Below are 21,617 nucleotides of genomic sequence, written 5' to 3'. Positions count from 1 at the left end.
CCCCCCCCCCCCCCGCTATCCGGCCTATAAGTATGTGTTATTTATACCCAGGATAGGGTCGACATTTTCGAGGAGGGCTTCACCGTCAGGTAAACGCCGCCATCCGCGTTTATACCCGATGAATCGGGTGAAAGTCTCTCCCCAGAAAATACAAACAACCGCTGCGGCACTTCTTTCTCTCTTGGTGAACTCGTGGGTCTTCACTGTTGACTATCGTACTGGGGGCCATGATTATCCACACCGCTCTGGGAATTAGTGAAACAAACAGGAAAATTCCAAGGGCGTCAGCCAAGGGATTTCTGTTTTCAGAACGAGTTTTCAGTATTTTCGTCGGGGGAAGTACACGTTACAAATTTTCCACTGAAGTTGCCAGTAAGCCTTGGGAATTTCTAAGAAGTAATATTTTCACTGGAATTGCAAGAAATTTTGACATTGAAAATTCATAACTTCAGGGGAAAATCCGTGAGAACTGTGAATTTTAGTTTAATTATCCCGGGGACGTTAATGAAAAATCAGAAAAAGTCGGAGAAATCCCTTCGTGAATTCCTGAGTCTTCTGAGTTTTTAACAAATAACGTTTCCAATGGAATTTCAAGGAATTTTTTCATTGAAAATTCATAACTTCGGGAAAAAATCCGTGAGAATTGTGAATTTTAGTTTAATTATTCCCGGGAAATTCATGAAAAATCAGGAAAAGTCTGAGAAATCTCTCCTTAAATTCCTGATTCTTCTGAATTTCTAACAAGTAACGTTTCCACTGGAATTTCGAGGAAATTTGACATTAAAAATTCATAACTTCGGGGCAAAATCGGTGGGAACTGTGAATTTTAGTTTGATTATTCCGGGGAAATTAATGAAAAATCAGGAAAAATCTGAGAAATCTCTTCGTGAATTCCTGATTCTTCTGAATTTTTAATAAGTAATGCTTCCACTAGAATTTCAAGGTATTTTGGCATTGAAAATTCATAATTTCATGGAAAAATCTGTGGGAACTCTAAATTTCAGTTCAACTATTCCATGAAAATTAATAGAAATGAGGAAAATTCCGGTAAATACAATCTTGAATTTTTAATTCATTAAGATTTCATGAAATGTTAGTTGTCATTTTCAGAGAAAAATGATAAAACTCCACTAAAACATCAATGAAATTTCAAAGTTTTGCGCAGCAGAAATACAAAAAAATTTCAACTTACTTGAACTTTCACTCAAAACACGAAAATTCCGCAAAAAATTACACTGAATTTACCTGAATTGTCCCGATTTATATCAATTCTGATTTAAAACTCAAATTGAAATTCATTTAGTTCAATCTAATTTGATTCCCCATTTGTTTTTCCAACAAGTTATGAAATTTGAACGACAAAATTCCATTAAATTTCCGTGGAACTATCACTTGATAAGAATTTGAAAGGAATTATTGTTCTAAATTCTCGCAATTTTTTTCGCCAAAAAATTTCCACTAGCCTGAGCTGAATGTTCGCCGATTAATGGGAAAGTGAGGTACATTTTAAGAAGAATTTCAACTCCATGTGGAAACTATCGGCTTGAGTATACCGCAAACCGCGTGAATATGTGGCATGTTATGTCATTCTGTGTTATAGGTTTCCCCAGCCTGTGCCAACAAAGACAGTTTCTCTCTCTACATAAGTCGTTATCTTCCTCTGAGAAACCTTCAAGCCATTCTCGATGTCACGGTGCAACAAATAATTGAGCAAAATTTTGCTCCAATGAAGATAATCAAGGACTCAAAAAAGAATAAAACGTAATTGTCTTGTTGAACTAGAGAAGTTTCAATGTTTTCGCTTCATTTTTGTGAATTTGACACTAGTGTAGAAGATAGAAATTCCGTGAATGAAGTTTCATTCCCAGAAGAGTGACATTGAATTCAATTTAGGGGAGAGTGGATTATAAAATTTCAAGTGTCAGATGAAAATTCAAAAGAGTTCATGAGTTTCAAGTAGAAATAAGACAGAAATTTCACAACTTACTTGAATTTTTAATTAATTGATAATTTAAGAATACATTCCTCTGGATTTTCGAAATTTCCACTGAATAATTGAGCAAAATTTTGCTCGAATAAAAATAATCAACTGCTCAAAAATGAATAAATCGTAAACGTCTTGTTGAAGTAGAGAGGATTCCATTTTCTTCGCTTCATTTTTATGAATTTGACACTAGTAGAGAAGACAGAAATTACATGAAGTTTTATTCTCAGAAAAGTGACATTGAATTCAATTTAGGGGAGAGTGGATTATAAGTAGTAAAAGTAGTTCATGAGTTTCAAGTAGAAATAAGACAGAAATTTCACAACTTACTTCAATTTTTAATTAATTGATAATTTAAGAATACATTCCTCTGCGTTTCACAAATTAATTGAGCAAAATTCAGCTCCTATAAACATAATCAACTCCTAAAGAAATAATTAATCGTAAATGTCTCCTTAAACCAGAGAAATTTCAATCTTTTCTCTTCATTTTTCTGAACTTGACGTTACTATAGAAGAAAGAAATTACATGAATGGAGCATCACCGAAAAATTCAAACAAATGCATGAATTTCAAGTAGAAATAACACAAAAATTTAACAATTAACAGCAGCAAAATGACCTGAAGTTCGATTAATTGATAATTTAATAATCCATTCCTCTGATTTTGCAAATATCCACTCATTTTCACTGAATGATTGACAGTTTCCAATGAGTCAATGAAATATTTGATTTCCTAAGGACGAAATTTCCTGAATTTTCAGTGGGAATGACACTAGTAAAAAATTCCGAGAAATTTACAATTACATATGTGATTCCATCCACACTATCTCCACATTTCCCATTAATGAAGTCATCGGGAACTCGTCAGAGAAAGAAGCCTAATGATGTGAAAACTTTTTAGAATTCTGGGAACAGCATGTCGCAATGATTTTCATGACAATACGAGGGAATATTTCATCGCAACGTACATCACGCCTCAAAACCATGTAATAAAAGTTGAAAGTTCCCCTAGACGAGGACAGAGTCCCTAGTCCAAGAAAAATTAACTTCTCTGAACAGTCGACTAATTTTCAATATTACGAGGAAAACGATTGAAAATACAATTTTGTTTCAATCAAATAATTTTGTTTAAATGATTTATGGAAGGATTAGCCAAATTAACCGGATATCCCCAATACAATTCTTAATGGTCTTATTGTTTTATAATTTTATTGTTGAATAAAACATCCCCACATGTCGCGCATGAAAATACAATTTTTAAAAAAAGTTAAAATTCAATGAACAGTTCATTAATAATTTTCAGATTTCATAATAAAAAAAAAATCATGAAATTTTACCTAAAGTTCAATGAAATTTCAAATTTTTAAAGCAACAAGAAGACGAGAATTCCCAACTAACGAATTATCATTTCTATTAATTTTCATGGAAAAATTAAGCTGAAATTTACCATTTCCATTGATTTTTCCATTAAATAATGAATTTTTAACGACGTAATTCCTCAAAATGTCAGTGTAGCTCTAAAAAACTGCAGAAAAACCCCAAGAAATAAAACTAAAAAAGGCCGCGATATTTTCTTTCGTTAAAAAATTTTCAGCAGTGCATCTCTCCAAGATTTTCCATAATTTTTTTATTCCCCGTTGAATTTTTTTTCTACCCCGTCTCAAGGGGAATATACACACGGATCTTGGTTGGCACTCACGTAGGTGAAGAGAAGAGTCTTGAGACACGAGAGGCTTCTCTCTTATGTATCGTCGATGCACTGTCTCGAGTTGTGTCGTGTACAACGCTGTATGGCTCGTCTGTTATAGCCCATACCCCAGTGAATTTCCACACGACGATTGCCGAGGAGAACGGGTGAGCACGTACCGGGTGCATTCGCGCGAACACGCACGAGCCCCGGTTTTCTCGTGAAAAGAGCCGCAGAGGCATACACCGAGGTATAATGCAAACGGGGACGGGGTATAGAAGCCACCGGGTTGAGCGAGCGAGCGAGAGAGAGAGAGAGAGACGACATTCGCTGGGTTGCCGAGTGCGTAGGTGGGTCTAGAGGATTTTAGACGTGACAACGTTGCCGTTGTACTGATTGTGAGTTCTTCTAACTGCGGAGAGCTGTACAATCCCCTTCTCAGCGGGCCTGACGTTACGTAGCACGACTATTTTGGCGGGATTTCGATGAACGAACCACGGACAACGAATGGATAATTCAATTGAATTGAAAAATTGCTTTTCGGATGGGGTCTCATTCGAGGGAGTTTAGAAAATTGAGGCTATTGAAGATGGGGACAGATTTATTCAACACTGAGCCTATCTCCAACGTGCCGAACTTGAAGTGTTGGTGGCGTAGACATAAACTCAAAAGAAGTTCGATGGATGTCCTTTTACATGGAAAATAATAGAACTCCCGTCTCGTTTCCACCGAACTAACTCATCGTTGTGTTTCCATCGACGAGTTACTTCAACTCTACTCTTGTACAACTCCCCGAGAAATAGGCCCACTGTTGGGATGGTTTTGGCGGATATTTCGGGCACAGTTTTTGGACATTTTTGGCGTATTTGTTACACGGAAATGTCAAGGAATTTGGTCGGTTCAAATTCGGAATTCGATGGGGAAATCAATGAGAAGTGCAATTTCAGTACAATTTTTTAATGAAAATTAGGAGGAATGGGAGGCCTGTGTAGGTGTGAAACTGTAATTGTAAAGATAATGAAAATAAATTATTTTTAGTTAATAGAAATTAAGAAAGTGCCGGTAAAATTTTTTTTGAAATTTTAGGCAATTGCAAATTCATGTTTTGATTGAAAATTTAAGCAATTTGGGGAATTAATTTTCATCTTCCTGCTGTTCAAAAAATTCAGAATTTCGGTGAATGTTGAGGAAAATTTCGAAATTTCATTATTTTTTCTCCCTTCAAAATAGCTTTTCTTCGTTTAAAAATTACTATTAAACTAGTATTAAGCTTTTATTAAAATAGTGTTAAACAATACGGGAAATTTCCATTGAAATTTCAAGGAATATCGCTGTTGACAATTCAGAATTCTATGGATAAATCAATGAGAATTGTATATTTCAGTACAATTTTCCCCTGAAAAAGCATTGAATTTTCAGTGAATCCTGAAGTTTTATCATTTTTTTTCTCTATTTAAATCACATTGAATGTCACTCTCCTGAAAATTACTAGTCGACTGTCTATGAAATTGAAATTTTTGTCTAACAGGCTGAAATTTAAAGGAATTTCGTCATTAGAAATTCACAAATCAATGAAAAAACCAATTAAAACCGTAATTTCAGCTCAATTATTCCACGAAAATAAATACAAATTAGGAATTCCGATGATTACATTTCTGAATTTTTGATTAATTGAAAATTCATTGTAATTTGGAAGTAAATATTCAGATTTTGATGAATTATAATCTTCCTGTTGCCCAAAAATTCAAATTTTTGGACGCTTCGATGAATATTTCGAATAAAATTCGAATTTTCATGATTTGTTTACCGTTAAATAATCAAATGAGTAACGGAATTTGTATCCTATTTCTATTCAAAACCTACAAATTCCCATGAATTTTCAACAAAAACTTGAACTATTTTCCCCTCAGTCCAATTAAATGAAAAAAATGCATTCGAAACTGGAAATTTCAGTTCACTTAAGCAGTAAAATAAGAAAAAAATCGGGAGATTCGACCGAATAAGCTCTTCAATCTTGAATTGATTACAAATTCAGTTCAATTCGATACCGAATATTCATATTCAATCAAATCTGTGAAGTAAAGACGTGATTTGTGGCAAAAAAATATAAATATTGCAACCAAAAATAATGTTGACAGATTTCAAAGCAAATACACCATTTCTTTGGGTGGAAAAATGTTGAGATTTTTCAAGATATCCCAAAACGTTCAAAATATCATATCATATTGAAGAACCCCGCAATGAATAAATTCCAAAAAATACACGTTTCCACGAAATACTGATTTTGTTCGTTTAAAAAAATCATTTACAGCTGAACAAATTAAAATTTTTCATTTCACTGAACGCGAAATGGCGAGAATTGATGGAGAAAATGACATCCTGCATATCTCGCCATCACTATTACAGTATTGAAGAATCGAAAACCATTTTCTCTCGAATAAAAACCAAAGTCCGTCTCAACTGGCGACAGGTGGAACTCCTCAACTGATTTTTTCTCTCATGTCGTACCGCCAACCTTCTGAGGTTTGTTTATTTTAATAGTTAATTGGTGCTGTCAGGCGTGTGTGTCCATGAAAGAACAAGTAACGAATTGAGGAAAAATATTCATGCTTGTGCAGCGTAAAAGATGCGTCTGAAAAGTAAAAACTCTTTTCAGCCGGCGATCCAGTGTTTGCTGCTGTGTATTCAACTGGAAATTCAACGTGAATACATCCTTTTGAGGAGAATGTAACAGGGAATTCCCATGAGGAGGTAGGTAGCTGTCTAGCGTATCAGCGGGAAGAAGCTAAACTCGAGCCGGGGTGAATATAGATAGGTAAAAAACGAAAACCCAGAGGAAATACTCAAAATAGCCACATTAAATTTACTGTGCGTCCGCCTGTTGTCAAGTTCACGACGACTCCTCCAGTAAAATGATGACATTTTAACAACTTCCAACTGTCGTAAAAATTATCCCAACATTCCGCATGTCAATTGGGATGAGTGGGAGAAAGAACATGAGCGAGGGGATGCAATGGCTTGTACTTAGTGCGAGCTGATAATGAGGCATAAATCAAGGAGGTGTCATTTTTTTACGGGAACTGATGTAAAAATAGTTCACACGGTGAGGGGGAGAGCAGGAAGGTGTAGTTATCGAAAAAAATGAAGAATGAAAGTCGCAGTGTCACCTGAATTCTCGATTCTGTCGGTTTGAATTAATTTTCAAATCAGTAGCGAAGTGGTAAAACGGTACAAGTCAATTTTTGCTATTGACCAGTTTTCAATGAATATCTCGAAATCTAAGGGAGATGGTAAAATTTTCGTTATACCCTTTTTTGTAGAGCCGATCGAGAGCTACAACAAATGTAATTACGAAAATTTCGCTATCTTCCTTAGATTCCTCAAAATATTCCGCAAAACTCAACTGGGAGATAAGTCGACTTAAACCGTTTTACTACTTCGCTACTGAAATGAAAACATTCATTAAATTTCTCATTGATGTTAAGAATTCAAGAAAATTGAGCTTTTCATTTTAAACAATCATTGATTTTCCAAGGAAAATGCATAGATACGGGAAAAAGGCAACGAAGTGGCCTTTTCTCTTTCCGTGTTGCTGAGATAGGCTTCAGGTAGTAGAAACCAGGTATAAAGGTCTTGTTGCAGGAGAATTTTCGAGCTTTCTGTTGAGGATACGCTACAGCGTTTCTCTTGAGGTGGAGGCGAAAAATAGTCGAATGGAAGATTCTGTGTTGAGATTTGGTAGTTTTGAAATTACAGATTCATGATATCTGCTGGAAATTAAAAGATTTCTAAAATATTTCGTGAATACTTGACAAAAATTAATCCATTATTGAATATTCAAGGAGTTAACTGAGTTGTCAGTAACAATATAAGTAGAAATGTCATGCGAACGCGTTATTATTAAAACTTTCAAGATTTCGTATTTGATGTTTCAGGAGGGATTTTCTAACAGTCCATCGTTGCAAATTTTGGCTGAAATTTTTGGTTCACTTCTATGGAATTTTTATCAAGTTACAGTTCTACTGGAATTTAAAGGAATTTTGTGATGGGAAATTTACTAGTTCATGAGAAAAACTCCACAAAAAGTAAATAATGAAAGGCCGTGACTATTCGCACCATTGCGTGAATCACTCCCGTACACTCCATACACTCCACGCATGCGTGAAACACACAGTAGTATGAAACTTCAACTACGTGAGACACACAGTAGTATGAAACTTCAACTACGTGAGACACACAGTAGTATGAAACTTCAACTACGTGAGACACACAGTAGTATGAAACTTCAACTACGTGAGACACACAGTAGTATGAAACTTCAACTACGTGAGACACACAGTAGTATGAAACTTCAACTACGTGAGACACACAGTAGTATGAAACTTCAACTACGTGAGACACACAGTAGTATGAAACTTCAACTACGTGAGACACACAGTAGTATGAAACTTCAACTACGTGAGACACACAGTAGTATGAAACTTCAACTACGTGAGACACACAGTAGTATGAAACTTCAACTACGTGAGACACACAGTAGTATGAAACTTCAACTACGTGAGACACACAGTAGTATGAAACTTCAACTACGTGAGACACACAGTAGTATGAAACTTCAACTACGTGAGACACACAGTAGTATGAAACTTCAACTACGTGAGACACACAGTAGTATGAAACTTCAACTACGTGAGACACACAGTAGTATGAAACTTCAACTACGTGAGACACACAGTAGTATGAAACTTCAACTACGTGAGACACACAGTAGTATGAAACTTCAACTACGTGAGACACACAGTAGTATGAAACTTCAACTACGTGAGACACACAGTAGTATGAAACTTCAACTACGTGAGACACACAGTAGTATGAAACTTCAACTACGTGAGACACACAGTAGTATGAAACTTCAACTACGTGAGACACACAGTAGTATGAAACTTCAACTACGTGAGACACACAGTAGTATGAAACTTCAACTACGTGAGACACACAGTAGTATGAAACTTCAACTACGTGAGACACACAGTAGTATGAAACTTCAACTACGTGAGACACACAGTAGTATGAAACTTCAACTACGTGAGACACACAGTAGTATGAAACTTCAACTACGTGAGACACACAGTAGTATGAAACTTCAACTACGTGAGACACACAGTAGTATGAAACTTCAACTACGTGAGACACACAGTAGTATGAAACTTCAACTACGTGAGACACACAGTAGTATGAAACTTCAACTACGTGAGACACACAGTAGTATGAAACTTCAACTACGTGAGACACACAGTAGTATGAAACTTCAACTACGTGAGACACACAGTAGTATGAAACTTCAACTACGTGAGACACACAGTAGTATGAAACTTCAACTACGTGAGACACACAGTAGTATGAAACTTCAACTACGTGAGACACACAGTAGTATGAAACTTCAACTACGTGAGACACACAGTAGTATGAAACTTCAACTACGTGAGACACACAGTAGTATGAAACTTCAACTACGTGAGACACACAGTAGTATGAAACTTCAACTACGTGAGACACACAGTAGTATGAAACTTCAACTACGTGAGACACACAGTAGTATGAAACTTCAACTACGTGAGACACACAGTAGTATGAAACTTCAACTACGTGAGACACACAGTAGTATGAAACTTCAACTACGTGAGACACACAGTAGTATGAAACTTCAACTACGTGAGACACACAGTAGTATGAAACTTCAACTACGTGAGACACACAGTAGTATGAAACTTCAACTACGTGAGACACACAGTAGTATGAAACTTCAACTACGTGAGACACACAGTAGTATGAAACTTCAACTACGTGAGACACACAGTAGTATGAAACTTCAACTACGTGAGACACACAGTAGTATGAAACTTCAACTACGTGAGACACACAGTAGTATGAAACTTCAACTACGTGAGACACACAGTAGTATGAAACTTCAACTACGTGAGACACACAGTAGTATGAAACTTCAACTACGTGAGACACACAGTAGTATGAAACTTCAACTACGTGAGACACACAGTAGTATGAAACTTCAACTACGTGAGACACACAGTAGTATGAAACTTCAACTACGTGAGACACACAGTAGTATGAAACTTCAACTACGTGAGACACACAGTAGTATGAAACTTCAACTACGTGAGACACACAGTAGTATGAAACTTCAACTACGTGAGACACACAGTAGTATGAAACTTCAACTACGTGAGACACACAGTAGTATGAAACTTCAACTACGTGAGACACACAGTAGTATGAAACTTCAACTACGTGAGACACACAGTAGTATGAAACTTCAACTACGTGAGACACACAGTAGTATGAAACTTCAACTACGTGAAACACACAGTAGTATAAAACTTTAACTGCGTGAAATACACAGCAGTATGAAAATGCGGCTGCGTGAAACACACAAACTTCACGCATGCGTGGAGTGTATGGAGTGTACGGGAGTGATTCACGCAATGGTGCGAATAGTCACGGCCATAATGAAAATCAATGGAAACTAGGAAAATTCAGGTCAATATATTGAGTTTTTTATTCTCATCTTCCTGTTGCTCAAAAAATTCGGAATTTCATTGAATTTTGAGTGAAATTTAATAATTTTTTTCCTTAATTCGAATTTAATGCTCTTTTTTTCTGAAAAATTATTACTAAACTATCCACGAAATTTCAGCTCTTTTTCCAAAGAAATGTACTGTTTAAAAAATTCAGAATTTCATGGAATTTCCTCAGAACTTTGAAATTCCATGAAATTCTCCGTTAAATCGAATTCAATGCTCTTCTTCTTCTTCTTCTGAAAATGATCAACGACTTCATTTTCATTAAATTTTGAGTGAAACTGTAAATTTCATTCCTTTTTCCCTTAAATCTAATTCAATCGAATTAAATGAATTTGAATTCCCTTGAATCGAATTTCCCTTGAATCGACTTCATTGTCATTGAATTTTGAGTAAAACTGTAAATTTCATTATTTTTCCCTTAAATAGAATTCAGTATTGTTCTTTTTCTGAAAAATGACTACAAAACTGTCCACGAAATTCATTTTTTTTGTCGAAAAGAATGTACTGTTAAAAAAATCCAGATTTTTATTGAAATTCCATAAAAATTTGGAATTCCACGATTTTCTCCACCTTAAATCTAATTAAATGCTCTTCTTCTTTTTCTGAAAATCATCCACAACTAGATTTTCATAGAAATTTGAGTGAAATTTAAAATTTCATTAGTTTCTTCCTGCTTAAATCAAATTCAATGTTTTACTTCTGAAAATTACTACCAAACTATTCACGAATTTTCAATTTTTCCCCCAATAATGTATCTCTCCTCAAAATATCCCCAAAACCTGCGTTTTCATTCTGCAATCTCCAAGCTACGTCTTCTCTGCCTCCCCAAAACCCAAGAAAAAAAAATAGAAATCAGTAAAATTCAGTTAAAAATTTTCAATCGATTAAAAACCCCGCCTAATTTGATACCGAAAATTCTAGTGAGTCGCTTCCATTACAGTCGCTCCACCATCTGCCGTTAAAAAATTCAGAATTTCATTCAATGTCCAATACAACTTAAAACTTCTCGATTTTCCCCTCAAATCCCCTTCACTTTTTCGCCTCTTAAAATCACCCAAAACCATCCCCGAACTTTCAATTTTTCCAGCACTGTGTCTACCCCAAAAATACCCTGAAAACCTCACGCTCCCTCAATTCCCAAAACAAAAGCCCCCAAAACCTGCATTTCCCCCCGCGACCCCCAAAACCCGAAAAAAAAATCCAAAAAACTGCTCAAAAACACGTCTGAGAAGCGTCGAGTGTCAGCCGCCAGTTCCCCGAGTGCAAGCAAGAAGGATAGAGTTCAAAGAGGCACACGGTCGGCCGTGGGGTGGGGCCGCTGTGCGAGAGTAGTCTCTCCGGGGAGGGGCACCCAGAGGGGCTGCGAAGAGGGGGGGTAGAGGAGAGGAGAGAGAACGGTACGGGGGACGAGTGAGTGAGACGGCGGACTGTGCGCGATCAATATACCAAAATACGCCGGCAAGCCGCACACACACATTGATAACTCCAGTGCACGTACATGTGCCTCTAGATCTCCGTTGAATAAGCGCGCGCGCAGCGGAGGCAGCCGGTAGCCACGCATGCAGGAAGTATCGTCGAAACGAACCACCCGACCGCACCAACTCTGTATGCNGGGGCGGGGAGGGGGGGGGGGGGTAGAGGAGAGGAGAGAGAACGGTACGGGGGACGAGTGAGTGAGACGGCGGACTGTGCGCGATCAATATACCAAAATACGCCGGCAAGCCGCACACACACATTGATAACTCCAGTGCACGTACATGTGCCTCTAGATCTCCGTTGAATAAGCGCGCGCGCAGCGGAGGCAGCCGGTAGCCACGCATGCAGGAAGTATCGTCGAAACGAACCACCCGACCGCACCAACTCTGTATGCTAAAGTGGATGTAGGGTATGCGAAAAAGACTTTCCTCCAAACAGCGACTCCAATCTCAAATGTGTCTCGACCACCCGCAAAACGGAATAAAAAAATCGCCCTCAACCCGATTCCTTGATTTTTCAATGAGTTGAGACGTGAATTAAACTGGGTGATGATTTTATTTTTGAAATGAGAGCGATGTCCCGTAGGCCCCAATGAGACATTATCGAGGCAAGATGAACCAGAGACTCACCCCGAGATCGATAAAAAAAAAACAAAACAGAAAAAAAAACCCGAAGGAGTGGGTGAACGCTGATGTTCACGTCGATGCTGGGGTCACGTTTTCGTCGTGCCACCCGCCATCTTGAGTACACACACTCCATATGCCAGTCGTCTATTACCGATAAATAAAGCTCAATGAGCATATGTTTCATGTCGCACTCCCCACCGCATTTTCCCCAGAATGAATGAGAAATAAAGAGCATTTTAAAAATTCTCGAAAGGACAAAATAATGCCCCCTCCCTCCGTGCGGCCGTTTAATATCGCCAGCTGGCACGTGAAACGGCAATGTACTGTCTGGCATTGCCTTCTAAACCCCCGAGTCCTCCCCGTCGCACATTCGACCGACGACTGAATTTCGTACAGACGCCAGTGTTATTCCAACACTCATCCATTTGTACTCTATTTATAAATCTATTCATTCCTTAAGAACGCCTAAAAAATCGTTGCAATTCGTCGTTCAGCATGATTCTGGGAATCCAGCGTCTCCGGCAGTGACAATTAACCGATTCCCCTCGTTTCTCACCGAAAATCCCTCCGCTAAAGACTAACGAATTAAGACCAATCGCCGGAGGACGAGGATTTAATCAAGAACTCTAACTTCCCGTGGGCATCGGGCCTTTCGGCCATTTCGTGAATCCCCGAGAAGACTGACGCCGAACTAAGCACAGGCGATCATCATACGCCCCCGAACCCCCAATTTCCGAGGGAAAAAACCAACAGATGCTTCACCCCCAGCGAATCCAACAGCAAAACCCTCGGCAAAATAAACTAGATGATTTATCGACACGCCTGGAGACGAATGAAACAGCCCACGAGCCCCGAAACCCCCGGGATCCCCGGATTGAGCGACACTGCTCCGTGTCACCGTTAGAGTTCTCTTTTTCCCCACCCCAGAGATGCCTGCCTCCATCTTGCTCTTGCCCCTCATCCATCCACAGCCGTCTCACTTCCCCCAATCGTCCGCAGTTTATAACACACACGTAGATTTCCAATATTACGCAAACGATAAAAATCGGACCAGGATACGCGTCACAGGGTGGACGAGGCATATTAAAGCTCAATCGAACGAGCCACTTCAGCCGGAAAATTCCAATATTTTTCCACCAACTTGATATTATTTTTACAATTCATGGGAATAATGTTTTTGAGTCGAGGTGGAATTGGAGGTCAGGTAGCCCCGGAGTGAGCGCCTCTGTCGAACAATAACTTCGTGCCGCCGCGAGGCTCTCAAAATGGCTGTCCTCTGCTATTATTACTTCGGGAATAAAAAATATAAACGAGAGAAGCCCCGCACGTATCTCTCTCTCGCTTTTTTTTTTCTCTCCTGAGTACTGACACGCTACGAGGCGAAATATCCATGGAAAAATAATGATGATAATGATGGGGGAAAAAACAAATAGCGAGAGAATGCAACGTACGGAGTAATGTGTTTGTGGAGGTACACATGAGCATTCTGCCGAAAATTTCGAACGTTTATTTTCCTCTTCGCTCGCCACGCTGACAATGCGAATTGCGAGCTCGGAGGAGTCCTGGATAATTCTCGGAAGGCTGAATAATACCAGTTTATTCTCCCCTATTTGTTTTTCCCCATCGATCACGGATACACATGGTATTTTGCGCGTGAAATATTGATGATTGCGTTAATGTTTTAGGGAAATTGCACTCTCGTGCGGAGTACTAGTTTTATTTTGCGATCAGCGGGGCGGTACCCGGAGAAAAAACTCGGTGGTGAATGATTGAAGACGAGGGCAATGACGAGAATGATTAATTGGGGGTTTCGTGTAGACATGAATAATAAAAAAATAGCGAATGGGCGCCTCGCGCCCCTCGCTAGATTGTATTTATATTATATTATTTATTTTATTGTTTTCTTTCTAATTTTTCTTTGCGGTTCGATTAAATTAAATTTATTGGATTCTATTCCCATTGTAGTATACACATTGTGGGAATAGTTTTTCTCATTTTCAAGTGAAGAGATATTTATATTAAATAATATCAGTATAATATAATAATTCCCCTCAATGAAATCGTATCATGAAAATTAAATTTTTCGTTTTCATGATCTGATTTCATTGAGAGGAAATGAGAAAAATGCAGGGAGAGATGATCAGCAAGAAAATAAAAGAAAACGATTTTTTATTTTTCTGAAAAATTTAAAAACTGATTTTTTTTAATGAGGAAAAAATATCAATATGTTCCCTTTCTATTGTCTGATTTCAATGGAAGAATGTGAAAGAAACAGAGATACGTGATCAGCAAGAAAATAAAAATTTCGATTTTTCAATGTCTCCGGAAAGTTTTAAAATTGATATATTTTTTCAAATAATGAAAGAATACCTATCAATTCAACTTCTACCCTCACATTTTGATAGAAGACATGACAAAATTAGCAAAGAATATAAATCGGAGATGAAAAATTTTATCGGATTAATATAATGTAATGGGTAATTTGAGATTTGGATGAATCATGCAATATTTTAATAGAGTTCTGCGTGTGGAATTGATTATTTGTTATTGTTTTAGTGGAATTGCATTATCGTGCAAAATGCTATTTCGTTTTGCCTGGAAAAATGAATTCGAATAGAATGAAAATTTTGAATGAATGATTTGATTTAATTTCATTCAAATCTTATCATTGACTCAGAATACTATTTCGTGTTTTGTGCAAACATGGATTCGGGTAAAAAAATTGTTGGTACACTGTTAAAAAAAATTTGGCTGAATTTTCTGAAAAATACTTTGCATTCGATTTAGCGGGGAAAAGTCAATGGAATTTCAAGTTTCTCTGAAAATTTAAGTACAGCCCCGATTTTTTAGCGGTAGGGAAACAGAAATTCCAGATTTACATGAATTTTCAAGCGAAAATGAAGATTGACTGCCAAATTCCCTTGAACTTTTAGGGAACTCCTTTAAAATGTTTGGAATTTCAAGAATTTTTGAAATTCCCAGAATTTAGTGTTTCTCCGTCTTTTTAAGGAAGTTAGTGAAGAAATTCCCTGAAAATTCAGAGGAATCTGAAATTCAGAGATTTCGTTAAATTCTCCTGATTTTTTATTAAATTTCCCGGAATAATTAAACTGAAATTTACAGTTCCCACAGATTTTCCCATGAAATTATAAATTCTCAATTATAAAATTCCTTGAAATTTTAGTGGACATGTTATTTGTTTGAAATTTCCAAGAACCTTACGGAAATTTCAACGGAAAATTGTAAACAGTGCATGTTTCGAGTCAATGATACAATTTGTATGAACCAAGTATCATTTTAATGGTATTTTGCGCATAAAATGTTGATGATGTAATTGTTTTAGGGAAATTGCACTTTCCTGCAATGTACTAGTTTTATTTTGTGATAATCGTTTTGAATGATTGAAACTGAGCAATGATGGGAATGACTAATTTCGGGTTTCGTGTAAACATGGTTTGGATAAAATAAAAGAATCGTCAATATGTTTTGACTCAACGATAAGATATCGATGATTCGAGGTCTACTTTAATGGTATTTCGAGCGTTAAATATTGACAATTTCGTTTAATGTTTTCGTGAAATTGCATTCTCATGCAGAATACTATTTCGTATTTCACGTAAAAACAGATTCGAATAAAATAACAAAAATCGTCAATGTTATGACTCAATGATATCGATGAATCGAGGTCGATTTGAACGGCATTTCGGGCGTTAAATATTGATGACTTCATTTAATGTTTTCGTAAAATTGCATTCTCGCGCAACATGAATTCGAATAAAATAAAAAAAATGGTGAATGTCTTTTGACTTACTGATGAGCTTCGGATGCATTAAGCCTCATTTTAACGGTATTTTGCGCGTGAAATATTGATGATTTTGTTAATATTTCAGTGAAAGTGCATTCTCGTACAAAGTATTACGTTTTTCGTGATCACCCGGGCGTTACCCCTAGGAAAACCATTCTGTTCAATAATTAAACTCGACTGTAATAATGAAAACAATTTCCTATCCCGCATAAACATGAATTTAATAACTGGAAGGACGAAGTAAAATGAATTATAGATCATAAATATCTTCCGCTTCAATTGTAAGATTTAGATGAAAATAATTTCATTTTCACCCGTGAAAAAATATCTTGAAAATGAAATAAAGATAAGGGAATTGCACTATCGATCTCGTAGAATCGAGAACATTCCACTTTACTCCCTCCTTCATTCCATTATTAAATTAAATTCACGAAATTGGTAAACATTAAATTGCAAACATTAACAACTCTAACAAATTCATAAATATGAATCTAATATAGTGGAGGATGAAGTAAAATGAATATCGATCCCCAATATCTTCCGCCTCAATTGTCAAATTCAGATAAATAAAATTTCATTTTGAAGCCTGAAAAAATATCTTGAAAATGAAATAAAGATCGGGGAATAGGGGACTTGCACGAAGTTCAATATCTGCTCATCACTCGTTTGATAGATTGTTCGTACCCAATAGACAGCTGAATTACTGAAAATTTTTGCATAATTACAATAATGATTTGAAAATAAGGTCTTTTGAATGCTCTGAAAACACCTCATGACGTCATCTCACCGGTCAATGACGTCTCTGTATATTAGACATGGGATGCGCGCGCAAAAAGTAGGTTAGCTTGTCTCACATACGTCGCGTGATTGGTCGGCTAGCAGTTAAGTATAAAAAGTATAAAAAGTATGCAATTTTCAATAATTAGCTAGTAATAATTGTGCAACTTTTTGCAAGTTTAGATTCGAAAAATATAATATTGAGATGATGACCTTTCGAAATAAAAAATAAAGAAAATTCACGCAAGTTCCCTATTTCACTCTGTCGATCTCGAGCTATTGATAAAACATCATTACATCTCTCTGTCGATGAACATTTCGTTAATATTCTACTGTAATTTCACTCACGTGCAGAATATATTTTTTTTTGTAATCAACGGGGCGTCATCCCCAGGAAAGCCACTCTCTTCAATAATGAAAATAATCAACTCCCTATTTCGCGCAAAAAATTAATGATGTTAAATGAATCCTAGATTACGGGCCGGTTGCACCAAGCGGTGTTTACGGAATAAATCCTCGAGATAAAATTATGACGGGAGTAATTTTATTTCACAGCTAGGCGATCTTAGTAATTCAGTCGTAAATATCGCCTAAATGCCTCATAATTCAGTAGCGAAGTGGTGTAAAACGGTTCAAGTCGATTTTGACAATTGGCCAGTTTTCAGTGAATATCTCGGAATCTAAGGGAGATAGCTGAATTTTTATTAGGACCTTTTTTGTAGCCCTCAATTTGCTCTAGAAAAAAGGTCATTACGACAATTTTGTTATCTTCTTTAGATTCAGAGATATTCTTCAAAAACTCAAATAAGAGATACGTCAACTTGAACCGTTTCACCGCAAATAGTGATGATACATCGATATACCACGTCTTTTGCTCTTGTATTCAGCTATTAAGGGGAGACGAAACCCCTTTTTCTACATCAAATCTTAGAATTGTGTTTTCTCCTACAATTATTAATTTCTATCCATGAAATTACTTTATCGATTCGATTATCGCATTGTTAAGTCAATGAAGTAGTTTAATGAATAAAAAATAATAATTGCAGGAGAAACCACAATTCAGAAGATTCATATAAATTCCGTTGAATTCCCCGTTAAGGGGTTTCCCTTAAGGGGAAACGGAACCCCTTTGTCTACATCAAATCTTAGAATTGTGTTTTCTCTTACAATTATTAATTTCTATCTATGAAATTACTTTATCGACTCGATTATCGCATTGTTAAGTCAAAGAAGTAGTTTAATGAATAAAAAATAATAATTGCAGGAGAAAACACAATTCAGAAGATTCATATAAATTCCGTTGAATTCCCCGTTAAGGGGTTTCCCTTAAGGGGAAACGGAACCCCTTTGTCTACATCAAATCTTAGAATTGTGTTTTCTCTTACAATTATTAATTTCTATCTATGAAATTACTTTATCGACTCGATTATCGCATTGTTAAGTCAAAGAAGTAGTTTAATGAATAAAAAATAATAATTGCAGGAGAAAACACAATTCTGAAGATTCATGTAAACGCAGGGGTTCCGTTTCCCCTTAAGGTAAATGATCCTACGCTGCTGTCGATAAGGTCCCACATCATTAGTCCAATATGTCTATTGAAATGAGTGTAAAGATACGATGTTTCAAATTACATACCAAAAAGTAAAAATTTCAGAATTAAAATTCACTTATATTAATCATGACAACTACTATTTTTTAATAAATAATCGTCCGTAAACGTGGAAAGTCCCATGTCCCTACGCTCGCTCATTTGTCCCCGTGCACGTTCGACACATGTCCCTATGCTCGTCTCGTGATTTTAATTATATGGAAAGGTTTTATCCGAACTAATTACACCGTGAGTATCCTATCTGGGATAAAACAACATTAGAAGATATCTCGAGGCACAAAATTATCTTTCAATTAGACAGTCAAACCTTTTAAATGATTTTTTTATCCGTTTAGTCCGTTACCAGTTGACAATTGACTGCAAAACGAGCATAGGATCAATGCCATTTCCATTGTATCTATTCTTTTAATTGTCGACATTTCTGTGAAATATCAAGATATTACTATAATTAATGCATTTGTATTGTTTTTTTACCCATCCAAAACCTCAGTCAAGGGATTTTTAATCCCATTTTACTATTATAACGGAGATATCAACATTTTAAAATTATGAGGTTCTTAACTTGCGGCTTAAGAATTCACTCTGGCGTAGCACCAGTTGATGTGGATGGGATTTTTCCCTCTTATCTTCAACAAATCACTGTTCACTGGTGCCTATAATTTTCCTTATTAACTAAAATAATAACTCCAATCGTATTTCACTCTTGACAGACTCTTAGGACTGTCAAAATGATTAAAATGTTATAGGGACGAGTATAGGTAGAGTGAACAGGCCAATCGCTGGACGGTTAAGGGAAATTCGAATTTCATGGCAGGATCTAATATTAAAAAATCACCTCAGTGGGGATATGATGGTTTCCATACCTTCAAGAATGTTTTAATTAGCAGAAAAAAATTATTTCAAGTAAAAATAACAAAACAAAGAATAATTAAATTAAGAAGTAGTTGAGTTCAGCCGAAACCCCCAATTTCTGGACGACTGGGCCATATTTTTTTTATTTATTAAATGTCGATCAATGAAAAAAATCACTAGCGAAGCGGTCAAACGGTTTAAGTCGATTTTGCCTGTTGGCCAGTTTTCTATGAATATCTCGAAATCTAAGGGAGATAGCGAAGTTTTTCTCATAACCTTTTTAGTAGCACTCAATCCGCCCTACAAAAAAGGTTATTATGAAAATGTCGCTATCTTCCTCAAATTCGGAAATATTTCTGGAAAACTGAACTAACGATTAAATTGACTTAAACTGTTTGACGACTTCGCTGCTGAATTGATCACATAATTATACCCGAGTGATGCTGTTGAAAGCTGAAATAATCAGTAGAATTCTCGTTTCATTAATGGAATATCCAATGCAAGTTCAAATCGTCCAGAAATTGCCCCGTTGACCCTACATTTCCCTTCCGCCAATAAAAATATTTAAAAAAACCACAGTACCTTTTGAAATGCTCTCTTATGCGATCCTCTCGGATGTTTTCCGGCAGATTTCCAACCCACAGGTGACGTGTCTCTCTAACCATTTTGCTCCGAACTCTTCATTTGGGATCGGATGTTGTGTTATCGTTTGGGGCGGCACTGTACAACGACACACAACTCTGATACTCACAGAACAAATATATAAACCTCCTTATTCTCAACCCCTCGATAAACTTTATCTCCTCTCAACATCAATAATTCCCAAGGGTTGATAATCACTTTCACCAACCACCCACTCAATTTACGGCAAACTAAAACCAACAAAAGGAGAAAAAAAACTAGCAATCAACGATCAATTTCTCGTTTTCAACTCCACGCACATTCGAATAAATTCCGTACTCGTGAACTTGGTTACTTATTCCCATGAATACACGATATTTCTTCTTTCACTTGATCAAGGGGGATAAGGGGCGTCAGGGGGGGGCGGGCGGTGGCAGGGGGGAGGGGAGTAAAGGGGGTATCACACACTTGTGCACTTATTTATTTTTCTTTAATCACACGATGGTGACCCCGTGGCCCACGGGGGCTGTCGTAGCAGCGATGAGAATACGGTACGAGGGTTAAGCGCTCACGATAATACAGCGCCGTAACCGCCGACGTGTCGTGGGATAATACACCACTGGCAGCAGCAAGTAGGACCGTTGCTGTACGCCACATGTTACAACCACTAATCTAAAAGGGCCCCAATCACCACGTAACACCACCAAATTGGCCACAACGATACACGACCGATGTGCCGTGCCATTTTTCACCGATAACCATCACTTTGCTACCAATTAAAAAAAAAAAAGAAAACCTCCGTCTAAAGCCGGACAGACCCCCTGTTAATCACTGGTCAACGATATTCCGGTCACATTATCCACTGTGACTCGTGTTTCATCCTCCAGCCCGCGGTAACTCAACGGAAAAAAACTTGAAAAAAAACCAAAACTCCGCAACTGTTTTCACGTTTACCAGAAGCCCCCCCCCCAAACTGTATTTCCTCTTCAATCATCCAACGATTATCCTCGATCGACGCTTCAACTAATCGCTGGATGTGGCAACTGCTCTACTACAACTCGGGTAAACAGTTTTACCTCGTCAAGAATTAAATCATTGAATACTTGGAATCATGTACACGGACGGAGCTTGGCTTTGCTCCTTCTCACTGCACTACACTACACGAAGTGACGTCACCGTGGCGGGATTGTGTGGCTCGCTAGCCAGCTTGGATTTTTCGCCGGGGTGGGGGTAAGTGAGGGGAGGGAAACGAGTCTACCTCGCGCGGGGGGGAGGCCCGTGGCTGTGTTGGTGGGATAAAGGCGTCTCTCGCCGATCCACGTCTCCCGAGCCCCAGTGAGTTTGCGGGAGGGGGGACGCGAGGCTTATCCCCACTGGGACCCCCTCGCCCCGATGGGGCGCGGGAGGGGGCGATGGTGCCTTTAGGAACGGTTTTGTGTACGTGAAGCTTCATGGCGTCGACGCGGGATTTTGCGCGCGCGCATTTCACATTGTCTTTTGGCCGCACGGTGGGGGGAAGACGGGCAAGGCCAGGGGGGGTCCAGGGGGGGGATAACGGGTCGAACGAGCTAACCCAAACC

General features: G+C 37.6%; 1 protein-coding gene across 1 annotated transcript in view; it reads right to left on the bottom strand.

Annotated features, from left to right (window-relative positions):
- Nucleotides 1-21,010, bottom strand: part of LOC107038033 (protein split ends) — a 130,888-nt gene extending 109,878 nt beyond the window's left edge. The window contains exon 1 of the mRNA XM_015256897.1: nucleotides 19,999-21,010. Coding sequence (XP_015112383.1) covers nucleotides 19,999-20,081 — 83 coding nt within the window. The 5' untranslated portion in view covers nucleotides 20,082-21,010. The remainder of the gene's footprint in view (nucleotides 1-19,998) is intronic.
- Between the last annotated feature and the right edge of the window lie 607 nt (nucleotides 21,011-21,617).

This window comes from Diachasma alloeum, unplaced genomic scaffold (assembly GCF_001412515.2).
Source record: "Diachasma alloeum isolate Michigan unplaced genomic scaffold, Dall2.0 Dall_scaffold_00277, whole genome shotgun sequence".
Classification (NCBI taxonomy): Eukaryota; Metazoa; Arthropoda; class Insecta; order Hymenoptera; family Braconidae; genus Diachasma; species Diachasma alloeum.
The sequence above is the reverse complement of the archived record's forward strand: the minus strand, read 5'-3'. Positions and strand labels throughout refer to the sequence as shown.